Source organism: Hipposideros armiger, unplaced genomic scaffold (assembly GCF_001890085.2).
Source record: "Hipposideros armiger isolate ML-2016 unplaced genomic scaffold, ASM189008v1 scaffold_221, whole genome shotgun sequence".
In the NCBI taxonomy this organism is placed as follows: Eukaryota; Metazoa; Chordata; class Mammalia; order Chiroptera; family Hipposideridae; genus Hipposideros; species Hipposideros armiger.
This window is the reverse complement of record NW_017731571.1, coordinates 681,915-706,479: the sequence shown is the minus strand read 5'-3', so window position 1 is coordinate 706,479 and position 24,565 is coordinate 681,915. Positions and strand designations below refer to the sequence as shown.

Genomic DNA, 24,565 nt, shown 5'->3' with positions numbered 1-24,565 from the left:
GAGGGAGAGAGAGAGGGAGACACCATGTTTTTAATAACCTAATCTCAGAAGTGACACTCCACCACATTTGCCTCTTTCTGTTGGTCCCTAGGTCCAGCCTACACACAAAAGGAAAATATTACATGAGGGGGTGGGTACAGGTAGGGAGGGAGGATCTTTGGGAGCCATTTTAGAAGCATCCTGCAACACTTAAGAAAATTATTGTCACATAATGAATCTTAATATTCTACTCCCCCCTCTTTTTCCGAGCCTCTGCTTCTCTCAGCTTGGGGTTCTTGGGACCTCTGATACCAACATGTCCACTTTTCTAAGCAGGGCCCTCTGTACCTGTGAGTATAGAATATGATACAGATTGGCCTTTCCTACTATTTTAACATTTTCTAGAAATGTTTCAATGTTTCGTGGTCTTTGGATGGCATTTTTCTCTGCTATTACTATACATTTTTTAAAAACGATGTTATTTGGTCATTTCAATAGGATCCTGAGTAGGAAAGGTAATAAATCAGTGGACACAATTCACCACCTTGAAACTAGAAGGACGTGTTCTGTGTTACCAGGTAGCTCTTCCTTCCTTTAGTGGAGTTGTTGGTATTTCCATGTGCAAAATATTAAGTTGATGGAAAAACTGTTCTGTTGCTCCTTTAAAGAGTTGTCTTCACATCTCTGAGATCCGAAGCGTCTTTCATCCAGGTTTTAGTATTAAACAATACTTTGTTTTAATTGATCAAGGGAGATTTCAGCCTAATTTCAGAATGGTAGAATTTGACAAATTCAACTCTGAAGGTTGAATTCAATTGCTTTGTGAATTGTGATTTAGAATTTTAGATGCATATACTATCTCAGTAGTAATGTATTAACCTTCTGCAATTTACAAATCATCAGATTTTTATATATCTTTTGGTATGAACTACTGGAGATAATCTTAAAGCTGGTAGAAAGATAAAAATTTTACAATTTTATTTTTGTAAATATGTTTTAACATATGCCAATATGCTTCTAAGAGCTTAATAGAGTGAAAAATAACCTTAGAAAATTGAGGTTTCATTCTATTAGAAATGAATTACAAATATTTTGACTTACACTTTAGAAACCTAGGATGCTTAGGTTTGAGGTGGTAAGAAATTTTGTTTTGGAACAAGATTAAAATGGTTAATTTTGGTCTGAATTTATGCTGCTCACCTAGGGACCATCTTCTTATAAGCAAAGACATTACAAGTTTTTGTTTCTTACTGCCCAAGAGGTGTATTTGATTAGTCATGTCTGCAAAGCTTCATATGTGACAGCAGCTTTGTTTTTCTGTTAAAAAGTGAATTCACAGTAAAAGATGTTTTTCATAGAAAGATAAACATTGTTGGTAACTCTGCCAGAAATAGGAGGGGAATCGTTTGCTGTGTTTTATATAAAACTTAGAGAGGGAGAGAAAAGAATGCCATTTTATTTTTAGATATGCTGCAATTACAATTATTTTTGTGACAATTACAAATACAATTATTTAAGAGCATTAAAATATCCCAGCTGTGATGGTCGTAATACAAGCAAATAACTTTTTATATTATTACATAAAGCAGAGACATTAGAATAGCATGTTAGACATAAAAATATATGAATGTGAAAAATTCAAAGTTGAAAAATATATAAATGTGTGAAAGAAAGGACAGTTTTGAAATGGTGCAATAAATAAAGGAAGATGATAATAGCAGTCCTGGGCTGATGCCAAAAGCACTTGGTCTGGGACACTGTCATAAATTGCTTGAGTTTAAATGTACTCTCAGTTACAGCTATACGCCAGAGTTAAAGGCATCAAAGGTAGAATTTTTAAAAAATGTGAATAATGAAACAGCATTAGGGAGTGAGCAAACTTACGTTTGATGAAATTCTAAAACCTGGTGTGTATCTCTGTTTAAGTTAACTCTTTAAAACTATACTAGTTTTTTTCTTAAAGCTTCTTGTCTCACTTTTCAGACATTGAAATGATGGTTTCATAGAAAAGTGCCATCTGGTTCTGAGGGTAACAGGTCTCACAAACTTGGACCTGTGGTTTCCAGTAAAATGCTAGACTCTAAAGAAAGTGTGCGTGAGGTAAAAAGTATTAACGTTGCTATGCTGGAGGCATGTAATTCACTGTGAATGGTGCAGCCACAAAGAAGTGTTAGATTTCCTTGTATTTGTTACATGTACTCAGAATTTGTGTATAGTGGTGGTTCTTCTCAAAGTGTGATGGATGGGCCAATGGAGGGTCCCTGAGACTATTGCAGGGGGTCTGCAAGTTCAAAACTATTTTCATAATAATAAGATGTTATTTGTTTTTTTCACTGAATCGGCATTTGCATTGATGTAGTAAAGCAATGGTAAAACTGCCGGTGCTTCACACCAATTGAGGCAGTGGCACCAAATGGTACTAGTTAGTATCATCCTGTTCGCCACCACCATGCACTCAGTAAAAAAAAAAAAAAAAAAAAGCGAGTTTTAATTAAAAATATGCTTGATGAAGTAGTAAAAATTATTAATTGCATTAAATCAGAGCCATTGAGTACATTTCTTTTTACTCTCAAGTCCTTTTATTGTGGAAGAAACGCGAAGTACTCAGAAAGAACTTTGCTGCGTATCGGGAGAAACAAACTGGCAGCTTTTTTCACGGGGATACCTTTCTTACTTAAAAGAATGACTGCGGTGGAAACTACGTTTATTCAGATTGGGTTGTGTTTGAGAGACATTGTCTTACATGATCAAAGCGAGCCTGTCACTTCAAAGACAACGACCAACTGCATTGATGCTGGTGATAAAATTCGAGCTTTCAAGCAGGTATTAGAATTTTGAGAGTTGTATCTGCCGCCCGCGAGGTTGCCAAGACTTTTTTGGGATGAGATTCCTGGTGATATTAACAAGTAGGATTTTGTTGTTGTTGCTGTTCCATGAAATGCATAAACCTTTGGAGAATCTGCGTAACTCAGCGAAGCCCTGTTTTCCAAATGACCAAGGCATGGTATGACGAAATCACACATGGGCAAAAGGGCCATGCAGAGTGCAGGAGAGAATCATGCCTGTTCTGTAATATGGAGTGTGGAAGGCTCCCTGATATGCCTCCAGAGTCCACATTGCAGCTTGCGTCTAAAAAACTACCACCTGTAGAGTTTTGGTGTGGCTTCAGCAAATACTCACAATTAGCTAAACAGGCTACTAAAATGTAACTCCCTCTTCCCAATATAAGTCTGCAAGGCTGGATTTTCTTCATTTCTTCAACCAAAGCAACACTTCCCAAGAGATCGAATTCAGAAGCACGTAGGAGAGTCTAAGCTGTTTCCTTTTCAGCCAGAATTGAAAGCTATTTCCAAATTGGGAAAACAATGCAACTCTTTTCTTTCAAACTTTTATTCTGAAAAATACATTTCACATAAGACATGCATTTTAACATTTATTCTTTTCAGTGAATTAATAATTAAGGAAAAATTCTTAGTTTTAATGCCAGTGCTACAAATATCAGTAGTATAACCTGCTTAAGAACTCTTTGAGGTCCTAGGTGAATTTTAAGAGGATGAAGGGGTTCTGAGGCGACAAGTGTTTGAGAACCGTTGGTCTATAACACTCTAATCGATAAACGGAGCCATTCAGTGCTAATAAAATGCAGTTTTAATTTTTCTCTAATCGCTGCATCAAAATGTATTACATTGAAACTAGCTTTTCTATCTCAAACAAAATTTCTCACAAAAGCTATAACTTCCAAGGCATTTTCAGTGATTAAAAGACCAGTTTAAGATTCCTTTGTCATATCTAGTTTAACTCTCACCTCTTCCCTTCCCTAGTGCCAGCCAGGAGTCGTGGAGCTCACGTGGTCACGAGCCATACTGTCATTCCCTCGCTCCCCACTTCCTTGGGAGATGGACTCGTTTGTTTCTGGGAGGAGATCCAGCGCTTCCAGTGTGGGGTCCTGGGAGGGAGAAAAAGGGAAAGGAATGATAGTTTTTACTTAATTATCCACATTGTTGCATCTTCTCACGCTGACACTGGCATCCTTACCTCTTTGGTTGTGCACAAATACTGCACAAATACTCCTGGGGTGCACAGTTGGTGCACCCCGAAGCCATTGGCAGTGTGATTGGCTAGATTATCAGCAAGGTAGCTTAAGTTCAGTTACCGTCATTAGGGTCCACTGATCCCTAGGAAGCTGACCGTCACTTGTAGTAGCCAAGCAGTAGTCTGCCCCCACCACTGCTCCTGTTCTTGGTTCTGTCATCTCTCGTTTCCCTTCTCCCCCAATTAGATAGACACAAAGGGTAAATCAGTTGGTTGCTTGAGCTGGAGAGTATCTTTTCAGTCTTCTCTGCGCTCCCATCATCTATGAGCGATTCTCTTAGAGACTTACGCTCATGACTACGCTCTTCATTTGGCTGTAGACTCACTACTTCTATTTTGTTCTTACTTTGATAAGACATTTTTTCCATCTTTTGTCCTCATATTTATTACACATACTTGTATACATACATATACTATATACATACACACTGGGAAGTGGCAGATGGGATGGTAGAGATGGTTGCTGATTACATTTCAGCCATCTCTTTAGCTCTGGACAGGTGTATATTTCCAGTTGATGGAAATTTTCCTTAGAGTGTGGTACTTAACACTTGTTTTTCTTCAGCTTTGGGCCCTAATCATCAGTTTGGGGATGAGAAGGAAAAAATTGCACTGCCATCTCTTAAACTATATCTCCAAATGTTACTAGGTGCCTGGGATCGTAAGATTCATAGATCCATTAATCATTATAAATTTTGAGCTTCTATTTGATGAAAGGTAATGGGCTATTAGCTAGTAATATAGTGGAGAACTCTAGGGACATTTTCCCAAGTCTGTGAATTCCATGACCTAGTGGGGACAGGGCTAAGCATGTAAGTACAATAAATCTACAAAGATGACATCTAATAAGGATGATTAACAAAAATAGAGAGCTATCAGAGCTAATAATGGGGGCGTACTAATGCTGATTGGTTAGGACGGTTGAGGAATGCATCTTTGTATAAGTGATATTTGAGACCCAAACATGAGTGTGGGCACCCCCAAGACTAAGGAGTGTTGCAGGCAGAGAAAATGCCTTGATGTAGGACGGACTTTGTTGGCTTGAGGAACTCACATGAGGTCCCTGTGGTTGGAACTTGGGGGAGAATAAAGGGCTTGAGATAAAACGCTGAAGTCATTCACTGATTGACTGTTTAAGAGCATCGGCAAGCATACACTTAATTTCGAGTGCAGTGGCAAGCCACTGAAGGATCGGGATAAGGCCATGGCAGCCAATGTGTGCTTGCTGGGTAGTTCCTCTGTGAATGAAACCTGGTTCCTCTCTAACACTCATTTTCCGTAGTCACGCTCACACGCATAACACATTGCCTGACCAGGTCCTAGCTCATCTCAAAATTATGTGTTTCCTCTTCAGCTTCAACAGAAATTTGGGATTGTGAGCAAAAGGTCTTTAAATTCCTATAGGGAGATGATACTTGACAACAATGGTAGCTAGCTTCTTATGGTCTTGGACATAATTCTGATGGGAACTCTTTCTTCTAAGAAACATTCCATCTATTGGGTCGTCGGAAAAGTCATGACGCGTTTTTGCAATGAAAAACAGAAAAATACGTCATGACTTTTCTGACAACCGAATAGTTGTTAGAGTTTTTTTCCTGAGTGAGGGTTTTATTCTTATCCCAAAGATAGAACATTCTCCTTTGGGAATGGGATAACCAGAGCAATGAATGTTTTAAGACAGGTCCTTTTAGCACATATTAATAAACTCATAAATCTAGATTTTTTCATCATAAACCGCGTTCTGCCTGGAAATCTCATTTGATGTTCTTTGATGTTGTACTCTCTCTGTCATTTGCCACTTGCTGTGGTTAAATACATTTCTTCCTTTCCTGTGTCCACCCAGCTTTCTTCACCCTGTAGCCACTGCCTCCGTTCAGGCCTTCTTTATCTTCTTTTCTTTTGAACGCTTTTGAAGAAATATCGGGGGGTGAGGGTGGGGTAGCATTTAGTTTAGTATCCCTCAGAAATGCACATTCTCTACTTGAGAATAGATGGTACCAATTCTGCTTTGATTTTATCAGGCATCAGTTGTATCTTATACATGTGCAATGTGGTGTAGTCAAGGAGAAACTGATATATCCTGTCCCTAGAAATGACAACGATGGGCATTATGGGGAAACAGAACATAAACTACCATGTATTGGGTATTTTCTGTTTTCTAGACACAGTGTGAAGCCCTTTTAATAGTCACTTTGTTTAATTTTCACAATCACTTACGTATGAACTAAGTACTATTATTATCCTCTTCTAAATATGAAGAATCTAAGCTCTAGAAAGTTATCTTAGTCTGTTTAGGCTGCAGTAACAGAATGCCATAGACTAGGTAGCTTATCAACAGCACAAATGCATTTTTCACAGTTTTGGAGGATGGGAGGTCCAACCAAGATGAAGGCACCAGCAGATTTGGTGTCTGGTGGGGACCTACTTCCCGGTTCAGACACTTATCTTTTTGCTGTGTCCTCACGTGATGGAAGGGGAGGAAGCTCTCTGGGGTCTCTAGGGCACTAGTCCCATTCATAAGGGCTCCACCTTCAGAACCTAATCACCTGCCAAAGGCCCCACCTCCTAACACCGTCACATTGGGGGAATAAGTTTCAGCAAATGAATTTTGGGAGGAACAGAAACATTCAGCTCATGGCAAAAGTTAAGTAAGTTGTCTAATGGCAAGTAAGGGGGTGGACTTGGAATTAAACTCGGATATGTTTGAGTTCAAGGCTCTTAATAAATTATATTGATACTTCGTTTTTAAAAACTGTGAAAATGTTATAAATTCTTCATATTTACTTTGTCATTTTCCCCTTGTGATAGCAGTAAAATCCCTAAAGCATATGGCCCTGTATGCTTCTCTTTGGGGATAGCAAGGAAAACAAAAGTGGGAAGAGTATATCCCATTTCACAGCTGCTTGGGGATAGAGGCAGTAGTGTGGCCACTGAGAGGAGGTGGAGTCCATCGGGCCTGTGCACAAAGGAAGGAAAGCCTGTGAACCTCCAGAGTAACCTGCACTGAGCTCTGATACGTCCCTGGGAATTTCTTACCACTGCCGAAATATCCTCTTAAGTGGTTTCCTGTTTCCAATTCGCCCCTCCCCCATCTCATAAGGAAAATGGAGGCAAGCACAAATTGGACCTTGTCTTTCCTCTTTAATGGCTTTTAAAAAAGAAATTGGATAAAGTTTAATTTCTCTGGAATATTGTTCTGGGAGCTAATCTGATCTGTAGAGAAGATTCTGGGAAACGATTTGAAATAGAATCACTACGCATTCAACCAAAACCAAAAAGTTGGTGGTTTGTTGTTTTTTTATAATTTAACTTAAGCCCCAAAACTGTTTTGTGTTCTTATAACCATTGTAAGGCCATGTCCCTTATAAAAATTATTCATCTCTATAGAGATGTTGCAAACACCCTGGCCTGAATTGAAGGCAAAAGTAACCAGTTGCTTTTAGTGGTTTCCTATGGAAAGGCTTTTTTTGTTTTCTTCTGGCTGTGTCACTGGAGCAAAGTTATAGCCTCAAATCTTTGTTTTTTCAACTGTGCTTGTGAGCACAGGTACACTCATAACTCTATGTAATATGGCGGAAGGCCTAAAGACAAAATTATTATAAGGATCTCTGTTTTAATTCTGAAAAAATTATTCCAAATTAGATGAACTGTTATTTTCAACTTAAAAAAAAATACATTGAAATCGGGTAGAAACACCAACCAAAATGAATCTCATAAGCCAAATGTACATAATAACTCCTGAAAGGTAAGAAATAAGGTACCTAGAAACTCCTCCTGGAAGTAAAATGTGATTTCCCCCCTCTTTTATAGTAATATTGCGTAAAGGAACTTTATGCTGTCTTGTGAGATGCCAGAACTAATTTACATTAAATAACCAACTCAGCCTTCTAGTTCCTACATTAAGCACCTAGAAATTCTGGGTAAATAATTGTGAACGTTCTTTTAAATGCATTAGTAAGCTTGTAAGTAAGGGAAATGTACGTGTTCCAGAAATTAACAATAAACCGAATACTGCCCTGGTGACTGGTTAAGCGTATGTTGCAGCTGTATTGGAGGGACTGGCCAGAAGTGGGAGTGGGGAGTCCCTCTCTTGACATTTAGATTAGGTCATGGTGGGGAATTGGTGCTGACACACACACAGAACAGCTACTTTTCTAGGGTTATTCTGTTAGTGAATGGGAAGATGAGAAAAATTCCAGCTACCTTTCTGGGCAGGTGGCTAAGAATCTGGTCTGTCTCTTCCTGAGATTAGGTAGGAACAAAATAAAAAGTCTAGTTTAAGAATTTGTAACCATGAGCTGTTTGGTCCATGGCGTGGGATTTGAGTTTTTTTACCCACAAACTCCAGCAGGAGTCCTAACTGTGAAATTAGCGAAGTGACTGGTCATATTTCAAGGTCACCCATTGTAAGCAAATACAAAGTATTTCTGAAAAGATATACCATCACCCTAGGACTCCCTCACATAACATCACACAGAAGATTTCCTAACAACCCCAAATTATAAAACATTCGAGAAAAAAAATCTGCCTTTCGCTGTAGTCAGTAGGCACCACAAATAGCAAGTTTAAAACCGAAGCACTCTATATAACAGCAGTTCTCAACCTTCCTAATACCGCGACCCCTTTAATACAGTTCCTCATGTTGTGACCCCCAACCATAAAATTATTTTCGTTGCTGCTCTATAACTTTAATTTTGCTACTGTTATGAATTGTAATGTAAATATCTTTTTGTTTTCTGATGGTCTTAGGCGACCCCTGTGAAAAGGTCGTTCGACCCCCAAAGGGGTCACGACCCACAGGTTGAGAACCGCTGCTATATAGTAAAACAGCCTGTTAGCCTATGAAATAAATATGTTTAAAATGGTATAAGACATAAAAGAAGTCCTCAATCATAAGAAAAACATGAAGTGCTAGCAAAAGAGAACAGAAAGGTTTGTGAAAAGAGCCCTATTCGAACTACAGGAATAAAAAGTATAGTCATTAAAACATAAAAACAAAAACCTCTGTGGATAGGTTCCTCAGGGATTAGACACAGTTTAAGAGAGCAAAGTAAATTAGAAGATAGATTTCAGGAAAATTCTCAGAATGCGGACAGATAGCAAAGTTAAGATATATTAACTTGTTTTTCACGGAATATGGGATCCAAAAAGCCTTGCAGAAGAAAATAGGGCTAAGAAGTTTTGCCTTACTAGATATCAAGATTGTAGATAAAAAATATAGCAATGATATTGGCTCAGAGGCAAATCAAGAAACAGAACAGAGAGCCTAGATACAGACGCTTGTATGTGGGAGTTCCATCAACAACAAATAAGTAGTAGTATATCTCATTGGAAAAAGATTACATTTTTATTTAATCTTTTTTGAAAAAAGGCAAAGTGAGAGCTCCTCTTGGGTGTGAGTTAAGACTTCAGTATATGAAGTAAAACTGTAAAACTTAAAAGTCACAGGAAAATCTCTTTATTACCTTAGGATAGGAAATGTTTTTTTTACAATGCAATATATAGATGATGTATTATAGAATTGTACACTTGAAACATACATGAGTTTACCATTGTAAAACCACCAATAAATTTAATTAAAAAACCCAAAATGCACAACCATAAAGAAAAAAGATATGTGTATGTTAAAATAACTTCTACTTGCCCAGGCTCACTGTATTATTTAAGATAAGAGGAACAATTGACATAGTCCAAAAAAGTAACAGTATAGGGACAATAGAAGTTTGTTTTTTACTGGGTAATCATGTAGAAGGGTATGTCAGATTGATGTTTCACCGTCCTCCATAAGGTATTTTGGGAACCCAGGTTCCTTCAGCCTGGTGGATTTGTTTTCTCTTAAGGCCTTGTCACAATCCGCATCCAGCTGGTGGAAGGCGAGAGTATGGAGGCAGCATACCGGTGTTTTAAAGGCCTCACCCTGGAAGTGGCACTTACAACTTACGTTTCATGTTTGACCACTAGGCATGTGCCTTAACTGAGCTGCAGGGATAGTTGTGGGGACACAGGAATCACTGAAACACTTTTAGGTGTCTACCAGAGTGCAGGAAGGAGTCGTGTGCAAAGATATTCTGTAGCAAAAAAGCACAAATACCCATAGTGTTCCTCAGTTAAAAAATGGATCTATGAACTACAGTTAATTAATATAATAGAATATTATTCAGCTGTTAAAAATGAATGAGCTAGATCTACATATATCTGCCAGATATCTCAACATCGTATTGAATGACAAATCCAGTTGTAAAGGAAAGAGTGCCATTTCTGTACATTTAAAAAAATAGCATGTATTGTTTATGAATGTATATATGTTTAAAAGTATGAAAATGTTTGTGGGGATGTATCCGGCAGTTTCAGCATAATGTTTTTTTCCTTGGAGGAGAGAGAGGAGGGGGGGATGAAAGGGTGGGTCTTCAGCCTTATCTCCTATGATTTATTTCATTAGATATTTGAAGCAAATATACCAAGTTAATAGCTTTTTAATTTCTATGCTGGTATGTGGTTTATCACCTTTTATTTATATTTTAAATGTCTAAAGTTTAAAAAATGGAACATTAATAAATTAAAACATTTAAAAAATTTAGAAGTTAGAGAATGGTGTACTATATATGATTAAAATTTTAAAAAAACCCACATGAAAATCACTTTGGGAATTCCTTATTGGAAGCATTGCATGGATAAAAGACAAAGATGAAAAGGGGGAACTGAAAGTACATGATTTCATTTCTAGTTTCATACTTGAATAGATAATTAGTCCTTCATCATCTTAGTGCCACTTAGTGGCACAGGTGGCCTGAATGTTCTTATACCAAGTACTCTTGAATTCTAAAATAATGGCACAAATTAATTTGACAAAAACCTCTTTCTTCTCAGCAACTCAACTAATGAATAGTGAATGGAAGAGGGACCAATAATAAGTAGGTCAACTGAATTTTTCCTTTTATATGATGTACGAGGCCTGACAATTAAGTTCGTAAACTCATCCTAGAGAAAGTGCTACATACCTCATTGCTGCATATCACTATGGTCACCTTAGAAGTACTCCCCTTGGGAAGCTATGCACCGTTGCCAGCACCTAGTCCACCCTTCAAAGCAATTTTGGAACTCTTTGTCTGGGATGGCCATCAGAGCTGTCATCGTATTACCCTTGATGTCCTGAATATCATCAAAATGTCTTCCTTTCCTTCAGGTAAACAAAGAAGTCATTGGGGGATAGATCAGGTGAGTAGGGAGTGTGTTCCAAAACAGTTATTTGTTTACTGGCTAAAACTCCCTCACAGACAGTGCTGTGTGAGCTGGTGCACTGTCGTGATACAAGAGCCATGAATTGTTGGTGAAAAGTTCAGGTCATCTAACTTTTTCACACAGCCTTTTCAGCACTTCCACATAGTAAACTTAGTTGACTGTTTGTCCAGTTGGTACAAATTCATAATGAATAATCCCCCTGATATCAAAGAAGGTAAGCAACATTGTTGCAACAAGTTTGCGATCTTAATTTTCAGACCTTTTCGTATGTCCTCTTAGTTCTTCCTCGGGTTACCTTTCTAAATAGCAAGGTTAGAATCACTTGCACTATTGCCATATTTTGTCTCTGACTCTGGGTATCTGTCTCCTGGAATGAGTTCTCCTTTTACTCAATATTTTATGATGAATAAAACTCCTATTAGAGGAGTTTGCCTTTTCTTTTGTTTTCCAATAATTTGTGTGATGCACATGACTTAAGGGTTATGTAGGGCTGGGTTACATAAAAAAAGAAGGAATGATATCAAGTAAAACAATAGTAAAATATTAGAAAGCAAAAATAGTAAAACTAATAAATCTAAAAGATGCTTCTTTGAAAATACAGTAAAATCAGTATTAGCTAACTAATGGAGGGTGAAAATAGGGTACAAATACAGCAAATAAGAAATGGTAATGAAGAAAAACGTAGACAATACAGAAATTCAAAGACTCCTAAGACACTATTTGCTTAAGCAAATTTTGTTAAAGCCAGATAAAAATGAATAATTTTCTAGGAAATAGTATTTTCTGCAACTGACTTTCAAAGAGATAGAAAAACCTAAATGGAGAAATTGCCATAAACCAACCAGAAGAAATAAAAAAATTTGGGGTTTAAAGCTACCTTCCAAAATACATCAGACCCTGCTGATATCTCAGGGGAATGTGATCAAATACTTAAAACAGAGATCATTCCAGTGGTCTTTAGATGTTTCTAGAGCATATAAAAATATGAAAAGTTTTCATAGTTTTAAAAACCATGAAATGACTATTACATTGATTTTAAGACCAATATCCCCCAACCCAAAAGATACAAATGCCCCCAACCCAAAATATACAAATGCCAGCCTCAGTTATGAATATTGATGCAAAAATTCTAAATAAATTGTTAGCCAATGGAACTCTACAGCACATTAAAAAAATACATCATAACCAAGTGAGGCTCATTGTGGGAATGCAAGGATGGGTCAATATTTGGAAATCTATAGATAGAATTTACCATATTAACTGGTCAAATAAGAAAAACAATATTCATAAATGCTGAAAAGCATTTCGTGAAATTGAGCATTCATTCTTTAAAAAATATTCTTGATAAATATAGAATGAATGGATACTGATTTCACATGATAGTGTGTATCTATCGCAGTGGAAAGCCAGAATTTATCCCATTAAAGGCAGGAACAAAATAAGGGTGCCAGTTCTCAGCAGTTCTATTAAATTATTTTGTTTCTGGAGTTACTAGCCAAGAAAAATAACCAAGAGAGAGATATTAGTGGTATAAAATTGGAAAGGAGGACATACAGTTAGCACTATTGCCTATGCTGTATTTTACAGTTTCAAATTTCCCCTTTTCTTATTGTCCCTTTTTTCCCTTGAGCCAAAATTATGATTTTTTTTTCCTTTTGGAGAAAAGATTAAATTGATGTTATTTTTAATGAGGGTCCCAGCCATTAGAATACTTTTATTTTTTTTTTATTCCTACACAACATAGTGTGTAATTTTCAGCTGTTCTTGGTTGTCATTGTGTTTCAGGAACCTTGTAATACTCAGAATTCCCTCCTCTCCATGTTTGAAATGAAGGAGGTAGGAGAGAGAGAGAGAGAGAGAGAGAGAGGGAGAGAGAAGGGAGAGAGAGGGAGAGAGAAGGGAGAGAGAGGGAGAGAGAAGGGAGAGAGAGGGAGAGAGAAGGGAGAGAGAGGGAGAGAGAGGGAGAGAGAGAGAGAGTTGTCTGTGTGCATGTACTTGCTAGTTTTGGATTGGGTACTTTAAATTAACATAGAGATTTAAACTGCTGAGCGGTTACTTTCAGTATTTTTCAATACTCATAATAGAAGACAGGAAACGGATTTTACAGCCTTGGTTTATTTAATATCATTCCAGTAACCATGAGTGGGTTTTTCAGTTTCAATGCCTCTACACATCACTGAGAGGTTGAAAACAAATGGTTGCATTGGGAGTAGTTAAGCCTTATTTATACTTTCGTTATTGAAGCTTCATTTAAAACAGTTTCTACTGTATGTGTACTAAAATTAGGTTATTGGCGCCGGAGTCCCTTAAAGATATTAAACACTTATTTTCAAGATGTGTGCAAATGAGGGTAATAATATATTGCCTATAAGAATTGGTTACGTATAGAAATGGTTTTTATTTTAACTGACTTTTTCTGATTACAAATGTAATTATAGAAAATCAACCCTTATGGACATAAAATGTACACTGTTTAATAGAGCATAAATGTATATGCATCTTGGAATGTCCTTTTTTTTAATAGTGTATTTTAAATATTTTAGCATGCCATTTTTTTAGGACCTTACTTTTGAATAATTTCATATTTTTTATATGAAATTAATTTAAGCAGAGTCTTCATTTCTCTCCAGACTTCTTTACTCCTAACTCCTTTCTTTCCACAACTCCTCCCACTTTTGCTTTCTTCTTGTTAAGGGAAGTGAAATGAAGTACACTTTTATTACACAGTTTAATCTTCAAAGGGATAGGATTCGGCTATCCATGGTATTTAGTAATAGATGCTACTTTGCCTTATTGATGATTAAGCCACATCGTTGGTTGTATATTTGTCTGCTGGATCGCAAAATGGTACCGTTCAGGAAAATTTGCCAAATTTATATCAGAGTGATTTTTTTCTGGGATAAAAAGAGAAATCACAGAGTGTGTACTATAAAGTTATTCCATGTTACCCAATATGAAAGCCACTAGCCACCTGTGGCTATTTATATTTAAATTTAAATTAAATAAAAATTCCATTCTTCAGGTATGCTAGCCACAGTTGAAGTGCTCAGTTACCACATATGACTAGTCGAAATTACATATTGAAGAAGCAGATATATTGTGTTGTTGGACAAGTCATGATGTATTTTTTCTGTTTTTCATTGCAAAAACACGTCCCAATAGAATGATTTCAACATCACAGAAAGTTCTCTGGGACAACCTTGGCGTGAAGTCTATACATGTTACCTATTTATTGTGTTAGAGTTTAAAAATCATTTTGGTTTTTTAATTGTTCTTTCCTGGTATTAAAAAGCAGAATTTCTGTCAATATTTCTGGAAATAGTGAACAGCTCAAAATTATTTAGAGTAATTTTTACTTTCCTACCAACTTATCTTTTTCAAAGTATGTATTCAAGTAAAATACACATCAACATAGGGTTGCCAGAATTGGGAAAATCTAGGAGAACATTTAAAAAATTGTCGATATAGTACAAAGTCTAGAGGTGGGCAGAACTGGCTCTTGGACAAGGATCTAGAGAAGAGGATGTAGAAAGAGGAGCTGACTATTTTTAAAAGACAGAGGAAGAAAATTAAGTGGAGAAATAAGGTATTTATTTGGGGTATGTAATTTTGGTTATAATTATTTTATTAATATAAATTAATCTAGAAAAATTAGGAGCTATAGGAAACAAAAAATAAGGGGAGAGTGATGGAGAAGAATTGTCAATAATTCTGTCATCACTGAAAACAGCCATTACATTACTGTTTGTGACATATCTATCCAGCTTTCTTCCTGTGCCCTACAAACAGGTTGTATTAATTCACCAGTAGATGAGGTCAGGGAAGAATGCAGATGAGGTGCGAGTCTGAGAGGCAGGCAAAGCAGAGTGATACAGAGCTCTGAGCCTGAGCCAGACAGCCTAAGTGTCTAACGCCAACTCTGCGGGTTACTTACTATTTGCAGGACTGCACAAGCTGTTTCATTCCTGTGTATATGTCTATCTGTGAAATTTGGGATGATGTTGCTATCTACCTCTTAATGTACGTGTAAGGGTTAGGGTATTAAAATACTGAACTCATGGGAGACTGTAATACTTGTAGTACTGATTACTACTATGTAGGTACTCTAGGCACATGGTGTTTAGTAAGTACAAGCTTCTATATTTATAAGCACAGATTTAAACAAGTAATTGCAATAAAGTTAGAGGAGTTTATGAGAAGGTAAGTTCAGTGTTCTGACATAGTATTAATATTTGTTGAGGTGGCCTGATTCTTGATAATTACTTGAGTAAAATTAATGTAGCTCTTAGGATGGTTAGTTTTAAGTTTTACTTGAATGGTTTTTCAGATCAAACGTTACTCCTACTAAAGCTGTATTCTTGAAAATTTGTTTATTACTTGAATGTGATAAATGTTTAACAGTCTAATGTTAACAGCCCTGATCATTCTGGTAATACATAAAGTGTCAAATTCTTTCCCTGATGCTTTATGTACCAAGTTGCCAAAAAGGTAATAGAATCCTCTCTTACCAATAGCATCAGGGTATTCTAAATAAAATCTGTCTTCCAGACTTTTTACAAGAGAGTTTGGTTAGCATTGAGTATAATTAAAGAGCATATTACTTGATAACCCATTAGAAACAGGAAATTGTGAGGAGCAACTCTTTTTCATATATAGTGTGTGTGGGGGGCAGTTTGTTCAACTATAAATAAGAAGAAGTTAAAGTATGTTTCCAAGTATAAAATTTTAACTGCATCTAGATAAGAGTTGAATAGATTAAACGTGTGCTGATAGTATTGCATTTGGCCAAACATCTTTAATTTCTTAACTGCAATACTGGAATTTTAAAGGAGCTCAGTTTGTCTTATAATGCTATAAAATATATTGTTGCCTCTTTGTTTCTTGGGTAATGATGATGGGAAATGAAGTTCCAAAGTGTTTTTTATTTATTAATATAATTTTACTTGTTTTCCAATATGGAAAATTATTTTACTTACGCTAGCTGGTTATGAGAAATGTCTCTAGTTATGAGAAATCCCGTTGTTTCTTAGAAATTTGAATTCTGGGGGAAAGTTGGCAATTTGGAAAAAAAAAAAAAAAAGGAACGGTGTGTTCCTGGAGTGCTGGCACACAGGTTCACACAGCGCCAACTTCTTCACCCTTGAGGGTTATTACACACTGAACTGTCAGAATGTGGCTGCCATTTTACCGCTTTGCTTTAATCATAATTTATCTTTTTAGCAGGAATATAAACTGCAATCAATACTTGAAGTGTTGAAGCAATATGTTTTAGAAATTAAAGATTTTATAAAGCTAATGGAAACAAAGGTCTAATTTCTATGTAGATTCTATTGGATGACCATTTTTCCCCCATTTGACTTCATGTTATAAACACTGGACCTATAGTAATAGATGAATTATGCACATATATGTGTCCTCCATAGGTTGATAGAAACATATACATTTTGTTTAGAATGTTCAATGGATCGGTTTCTATCTACAACGATAAAAATAGTTAAATGTCTGAGATTGTTTGCTCGCAGGTGAACTTATATTTATTTGCTTTTCTTCCAGATTCATGAAAAACTACACTATTATGAAAAGCAGAACCCGGTGCCCATCCTCCATGGCGCGGCAGCCTTGGCTGATGATGTAAGTGTTCCCTTTCTGAGATCACTGGGGCACGTCTCCCACCAGCCTGGCTGCAGCAGAACACATCCTAGCACAGAAAGATGCACATGAAAACCAGAAGAAGTTGCAAATGTTTCCAAAATCCCTGTCATCACTGAGCTTATGCTGATAGTCTGCTGATTTTCACTCACTTTCCTGTTCTGAAATTTTGCATGTAGATACCTCCTTGTTCTGCCTTGGTAACTACGTAATAGAAATTTTAGGCTGTACCTCTCTGGGGAGAGAGAAGCTGTCAGCTATTAGTGTTCGGAGAAAGTCACAGACAAGAGGAATGCTTTGGAGAAATAAAGACAAATGAGATAGTTCTATTGCTGACAGTACTAAAAAAATGACAGATACTAGTAGGGGAATGAGGCATATGAAATACATAAAAAGACAGGATTGTTTTTAATATGGATTATAAAGCATAGTAATGATTTATGGGTATTAGACCTTTCCAAATTACCTTCATAACCAAAAAATAAATTTTAGAAGAAGTTGGCATTGATGGAGTAGTTAATTTCCTGTAGCTATAATTTTATTTTCAATCTGGGGGAGGGAACTAACTTGCTGTTTCTTACTGTTAATTTTCAGACTCGGATGAATTGAGAGCACACCTGGATAAACTATAAGGGACACTAAGCTAGACGAGAAATATGTTTAGTGTAAAGGCTGGTTTCAGTGACCTTTGGGAACTTATTTGTTGCTCTTTAAGTTTTTACTTTGTTATGATAAAAGAAACCATTCAGTTTAGTAAAATATCAGGGCTGCATCATAAATGTGATTCAAAAATTGACCATCTTCAGAGGCTGATTTTCTTTGATATAGTTTATATTCTGATTTAGAAAATAAAGCATATATAATAAATTTCCAAGTTGTGTGCTATTTGTTTAGTCCCCAAACATTTTTATTTTCTTTAATCTACAGCAAGGGTGTTCCAATATAGGTATTTTATGAGGAATCTTACCTCTGCATCATACAGCCATAACATTTAAAATGAAGATGAATAAAAATGGAGATATAGTTCTACAAAAAGCTGCAGTTGCCACTTGAGAAAGCCTTAAAAACTAGTTTTTAAAAATTTACTTTTGAGAATTTGGGGAAATACTTGTTTATAAAATGATGCACTTGAGGCCCCATAATATTACAACAATATTGCTTTTCTAAATAACTTAGAGACAATTATGTAAATATGGTAAAACATAGCATTTTATAATTCATCAGAGCAATGTATTGGAATGTTTAAAAATATTGCTATATATTAAGTGACCAAAGAGAGCTAAGAGCCCTTTGTGACTTTTTGTAAGTTAATTTTATAAAAATGTTACCTTGAAAAAGTAAGTGCACTTTTTGAAATGTAATCAATGATTCCAGCAGTTTTATCTGATTTTATTTTTTTGTGTCTAATTCATATTATACCCTTCTTTTAGAGAAAAGTCCTTTTCCAGAGATAACAATTATTTTTAGCTAAGTAGACACAATAGCGGAAAATGGAAATTTCATGCAATGTTTTAAATAAAAATATGTGTACAGAGTTTGAATTCTGTACTGCATGACTCATAATTCTAATCTTTTTTTTTCTGAGTCTTGCTTTTCTTCTTATGAAAATTATATGATCCTTCTTATAGCCTAAAATTGAGTAGAAATTTTGACAGGAAGATCTCTTCATGAAGAACCTGAGGCAGGTTCAAAGCTCCAATCCTTTTTTTAGCTAGAACCAGCAAATGGGAATTGTTCATCATTGTAGTAGAGTATAGTCAGCATTTTTGGTACCAGAGTAGTTAACCTATTATAAGTCATTTTATGATTACTCTGGTTTATACTTAACAGACTTCTTAGTCTGTGTAGGTAAGTATATTAAAAGTTTCAAACCATTTGCTCTATTAGAGGCATTCTAGTTCTTTGTACCCCAGCTCTAAACAGCAAGGTACTGTGGAGTTTTGGAAACCCTGTGGATTTCACCACCTCATTCAGAAGGTTTTTTTTTTTTCTTTTCTTTCTTGCTTGCTTTTTTTTCTTTTCAATAGTGTCAAAGCTTGATCCAGTCCTTTTTACAACTGGTCCTTTGTCTGCGTGCAAAAGACCATTCAGTAGATGAAGTGCTGGGGTTTGCCCTCATTGCAATAAATCAGAAGGTGATCGGGTTGATATGATGCCTTGAGTTATGCTCAGCCAAGAGCTTGGGCTGGGATCTGAGCAACCAAGTGCCTAAAAAGAAGAGCCATGATTGGTAGTCTGTTTTCTTTCATGCTGACTTCCCCTTAATTACTGGACAATAGCAAGACAGAATCTCAGTGGTCACACATGGAACTGCACAATGCCCTTACTCAATGTCCTTGATGTCAACGTGGTCTCTCTTACAGCTGGCTGAAGAGCTTCAGAACAAGCCATTAAACAGTGAGATCAGAGAGCTGTTGAAACTACTGTCAAAACCCAATGTGAAGGTGAGGACATGCAATAAATATCTTCCAAAAGGGCCACTTTCTGAGACTTCCGATGAATTTTGTTTCAAGCATCAATTTTCAAGTAAATGTATTTTGAAAATGTGCATAGCATTTTAATAGCCTAACTGTCATTCAGGCAAAAGAGTCAAGCTTTTGATGGTAATGTGACAAATTATAAAATACTTAATTGGGAAGCTCAGAATTTCAGTTGGCAGATATTACATGGCTTCAAGGTTGTTTTCCTTTTCTATGAAGTAATGAGTACAGAATACAGAACCTATTAGTGATTTGGTTTAGGTTGATCTTACTTGACTAGTTAATGGTATTCCAGGATGTCTGACAACTATCTTTTTCTGTAGGGTCATTTCAGCATTCCTCTTCCTCCTCCCTCTTTGTCCTCCTATCTCTTCTCCCTCTAGCAATTCATGTTTTAATATATCCTACCATTTTACAGAGCAGTTTTCCAGGGTAAATACCACTAAAGTATCAGTAGACAGATTTCAGTTTTCCTTGCCATTTTCCTCCCACGTTTGTTACTTATTTTTTCACCAAATGTAGTTAGTCAACAGAAGGCATTTTGAAATTTCCTGTTAATTCTAAGGCCCTCACTGCACTAAGTACCCAAACCTATTCATGTGGACTTGACACTACTGTAATTATATGTAAAATATTATTCATGAGTCAGACTTACATATGGATTATGAAATTATGTAATTAAAATGCTTGCTTATGATTTCTAATAAACATATATAGATTGTTGGATGAAAATTTCTACCTAGATGCAAAAACCAATTTCTATCTTCCTTGAAAAAACATTGGAACTATGCTATAATGGTGTTAACTTGATATTAAAAAAAAGTATTAAATAAAAGATGAAGTGAAGACATACATGGGCTATAATTTCTAATCCCTATAAGTAAATAGAAGTACATGAATAAATTGCTGTAAAGGGTAAAGGGAATATGATTAATATGAGAGTAATTGACTTGTAGTGAGTGGTACAGAGGAGATTGGTTAAATTTTAGTTCTAAAAGAATAAGTTGAATAGTTGCTTGATATTAAAAGACACAGTGTGTAGAAAGGATAAGAGCTCATAGCCAGAGAATGCTATGAAAAAGTCTTGATTTGGTCTTAGACTGCAAATGAGAAATTAATATTAACCAGAGCATGGTAAGATTAGCTATGAGAAGCTTGTTAAACTCCTTTTTGCGAAGTATTATATATTGGTTCAAGTATTAGAAATTTCTGACCAAAACGAACATGACTTTGGTGTTCTATTCAATGATGTTTGAAATGAAATAGCTAATAATAGAGATTCGACTGGATGGAAACTAGTGTTTGGCTCGTGAGGGAGTTATGATTTTAGATGGTATTATACACTACCATTGGATAAAACTTTATAATTGAATACTTGAACTTTATGTGGCAAAATATCTTAGGTGAATAATTTTGTTTATTTGTCATATTTATAAAAAATGGATGAGAAGTCAGTATGTTCAGGAAGTAATTGGTAGAAAGGTAAGATTTTAGGCACAAGATGTTTTGGTTGGCACTGCCTTTTTCTAGTTAGCCAGTCTTAGGAAGAAAAGAGCTTTCTGCCCTTTTAACCTAACATTTAACATTGCTTTCCTTGAAATCATTTATATTAACTATCATCATGTTGAATCGCACTTTTATAGGTATTACATTAAGAAATATAGCCCCCATGTAAGTTTTAGAATATATCAGAATATGATTAACCACTCCTTTTTGTCCTGGGAATAAAATATTTGCCTTTTTTTTTTTAAGCAGAAGCAAGGTACAGAAGAATATGACATGTATACATGAATTGTTAGTTGAACTGGCAGTTAAAATATGAAAAATGAATTCTGGGGTGTTAATTTGAATATTGTCTTTAATTTTTAGTGGATAAAGAAAGTATTTACTTTTAAGGATTGCTGTTCCATTTTAAATATGCAATTCACAAAACTGTAAAGAAACCTGAAGTGTACTTCCAAAGTAATAATAGTGACTTTTTTAAACACACCACAAATATATACAACCAAATATGTAGCCACTATGGGAAGGTAATACATGTATCCTACAGATCTGCCAACTCTTTTTGAAAAATTTTAAAACTTTCTTTGGTAATTTGTAAATGTCACTGGAGTCAGATCTTCATTTGTTCATTCTTGTACATTTTTTTCAATGCCTACTCTATGCCAGTTTCAATAGATTCAACTTATGGAAGATATATGTAGATTAATGAAAGTGATAGGAGAAATATTGGGTTAAATAAAAGGGAATATGTGTAACACAGAGGAGTGATGCTAACTCTAAACTTGGGTTGGGAGCATAATAACCTCAAGATATATATATATATATATATATATATATATATATATATATATATATATACACACACACACACACACACACACACACACACACACACACACACAATGGACTACTACTCAGCCATAAGAAAAGATGAAATACTGCCGTTTGTGACAACATGAATGGATCTTGGGATCTTGAGATTATTAGTATGCTAAGCAAAATAGGTCAGACAGAAAAAAATCAAGAACCATAGGACTTCAGTCATGTGGGGAATAAAACTGGAAGCAACAAACGAACAAGACAAAGAAACAAAAACTCATAGACACAGACAACAGTTCAGTGGTTACCAGAGGGTAAGGGGGAAGGAAGGGTGGTAAAAGAGGGTAATGGGGGTCAAATATCTGGTGATAGAAGGAGAACTGACTGGGTTGTGAACACACTATGCAATATATAGCTGACATAGTATAGAAATGTACTCTTGAAACCTATATAATTTTACTAACCATTATCACCCCAATAAATTTACATAATGAAAAAAATAAAAAAATTAAAAATTTCAAAACAACTCTATGGTATTTGTCTTTAATAAGTTGTGATAGGTTATTACTTTAATTTTACCTTTCAGGAAGTACTTTGACACTTTTAAAAATACACAGAAAAATTTTTTGATAATATGTAATTGTATTTTTAATTCAAACTTTTAAGTAGAATAAGTAGATAAATACTCTTAATTGGCTACATTACCTTTCATTCCTTTTTGTATACAGAAATATTACAAATACACTTCCATTACAACTGGGATAATAGAATGTACTACTTATGGTTTGTTTTGTGTACTTTTAACATTTGGATGTTTTGGACTTCTCTTTGGATCAACATAATTACCTACCTAACATTCCTTATAGGTGGACATTCTGTTGTTTCTGCTTTTCTGCTATTTAAACAACACTATACTATACATCTCTCGTATATTACAGAATTTTATTTGGTCAGTAAATTGTTCGGTTCAAATGTTTGTTCATTAAAATTTTGATAGTTATTGCCAGCTTGTACTTAGCAGTCATCTAGACAGGGTCTCTCAATGTACATTGCCTTCAGCACTGCATGAGAAGACCCTTTTTCTCTATGCCTTTGCAAGCCCTCTTCAATTAATGTGTTTTTTTTTTAGCTCTGCTAGTTGATCACCACTAGAATATATTCCAACGTTTTTCCTGTATTACTTGTTGCCCTCATGTCTTGAATAGTTAGGAAATGATTTGTCATTCTGTAACAATAGTCTCATCTGAGAACTGTCAAAGATGTAAAGATTACATCCAATCTTTAAATCTTTGAATTAATTGGTCAGGTGCCATATACAAAAAATAAGCAAGTTTTCTAATTACTCAATAATGTGTAAAAATCCAGTCTTCTTCAAATCTTAAAGTCCAGAAAAAAAATAACCAAGTATGAAAGAAGTAACAGATAGTGAGAAAAAGGAAATGGTAGTGAGTAGTGAAACACCTAAGTAGAATGTGAAAGCTTGCTGCAGTGATGGACCCTTCCATCAACAATAATGTCGGTGGCACTGATGGAGGTATGGTGATCTCTACAAAGGCCTTGTTTCTCGAGGAAGCAAAGGGAGTCATTAATAAATAAGAACTATTCCTAGGCATCAAATTGTCACATTAAAGGCAAATCAACCTCTATGAGACACCATTCTATGCCTTATTTTTGATAAAACAGTGAAGTGACATCATTTCTAGAACATGGTTTTATAATTTAGGAAGTCAGGGAAAATTTGGTAGGTTTTGTAAAAGCCAAAAAAATAAAAAGATTTGTTGTAATTGTTCACCTGTCTAAAACATTCACTTACAAGAAACTGCTGATTGCCTGAGCATGCAGAATGGATGAGATTTCATTGAAGCAGGCTAAAGGGAAAAGTTAAGCTTCCTTCTAGAGGAATAAATCAGTGTTACTCATCCTTATGAGCTAGACAGTTGATTCTTTGGACCTGGCAGATACTTAGGATGTAGAACTGACTTCAGGGGGTTTAAGGCAATGAGAGCTTGTGAACCTGATGAGTTACAGGGTCTGGTATTCAGTTTCCTGCAGATTTTTCTAAGAGGCACAAACCTATCAGTTGTGATTGGTAGTTAAGATGTATGGAAACACAATTTTCATTTAAGTATTGCCTTTTGAAAGGAAAATCTGTATACTGAAGAATAAAGTCAGGACAGTTAAAACAGGAAAGTGGAATACAAAGTTACTTTTAGTTGTCTGAAATAGGAATGTTGCTAACCAAAAATAAGAAGGCTATTAAAAAAATAGGAACTTGATATCTATATTTTGAAATATAGACATGGAAATTATTATAAAGCTAAGGAAGAAAGCACCTACCTGGTATTCTGAATATTGCCTATCAACTAAAATAATTTATTTAAAAATATGTTAATTATATGTCTCTATTATTCTTACTATGTATGTGATAGTTACCATGGATACCTAGATAGTGGACATTTCTGGTATTCTTCATTCCTTGAATAGATCCATATTCCCATCTGCTGTCATTTTTCCTGTCTGAATGACTTCTACAACATGTTTGGTTTTTTGTTTTGTTTGTTTTTTTGGAATACAAATCTGCTGGTGATGAATTCCTTCCGCTTTTGCATGTCTTTAAAAAATCTTCAACATCCCTTCATTTCTAAAAGATATTTTTATTGGGTATAGAATTTTAGGTTGACAGTATTTTCCTTTGAGTGTTTTAAAGATATTGCTCCATTGTGGCTTATATTTTTTTTGAGAAGTTTATTGTCACTTTTATTTTAAAAATACACACACACACACACACACACACACACACACAC

The 24,565-nt window shown here is 35.5% G+C and overlaps 1 protein-coding gene across 1 annotated transcript in view; it reads left to right on the top strand.

Annotated features, from left to right (window-relative positions):
* The window catches only part of MPP7 (MAGUK p55 scaffold protein 7), a 288,725-nt gene that overhangs the window by 144,126 nt on the left and 120,034 nt on the right, over positions 1-24,565 (top strand). The window contains exons 4-5 of the mRNA XM_019654387.1: positions 16,864-16,941; positions 19,323-19,403. Of these exons, the coding sequence (XP_019509932.1) occupies positions 16,864-16,941; positions 19,323-19,403 (159 nt within the window). The remainder of the gene's footprint in view (positions 1-16,863; positions 16,942-19,322; positions 19,404-24,565) is intronic.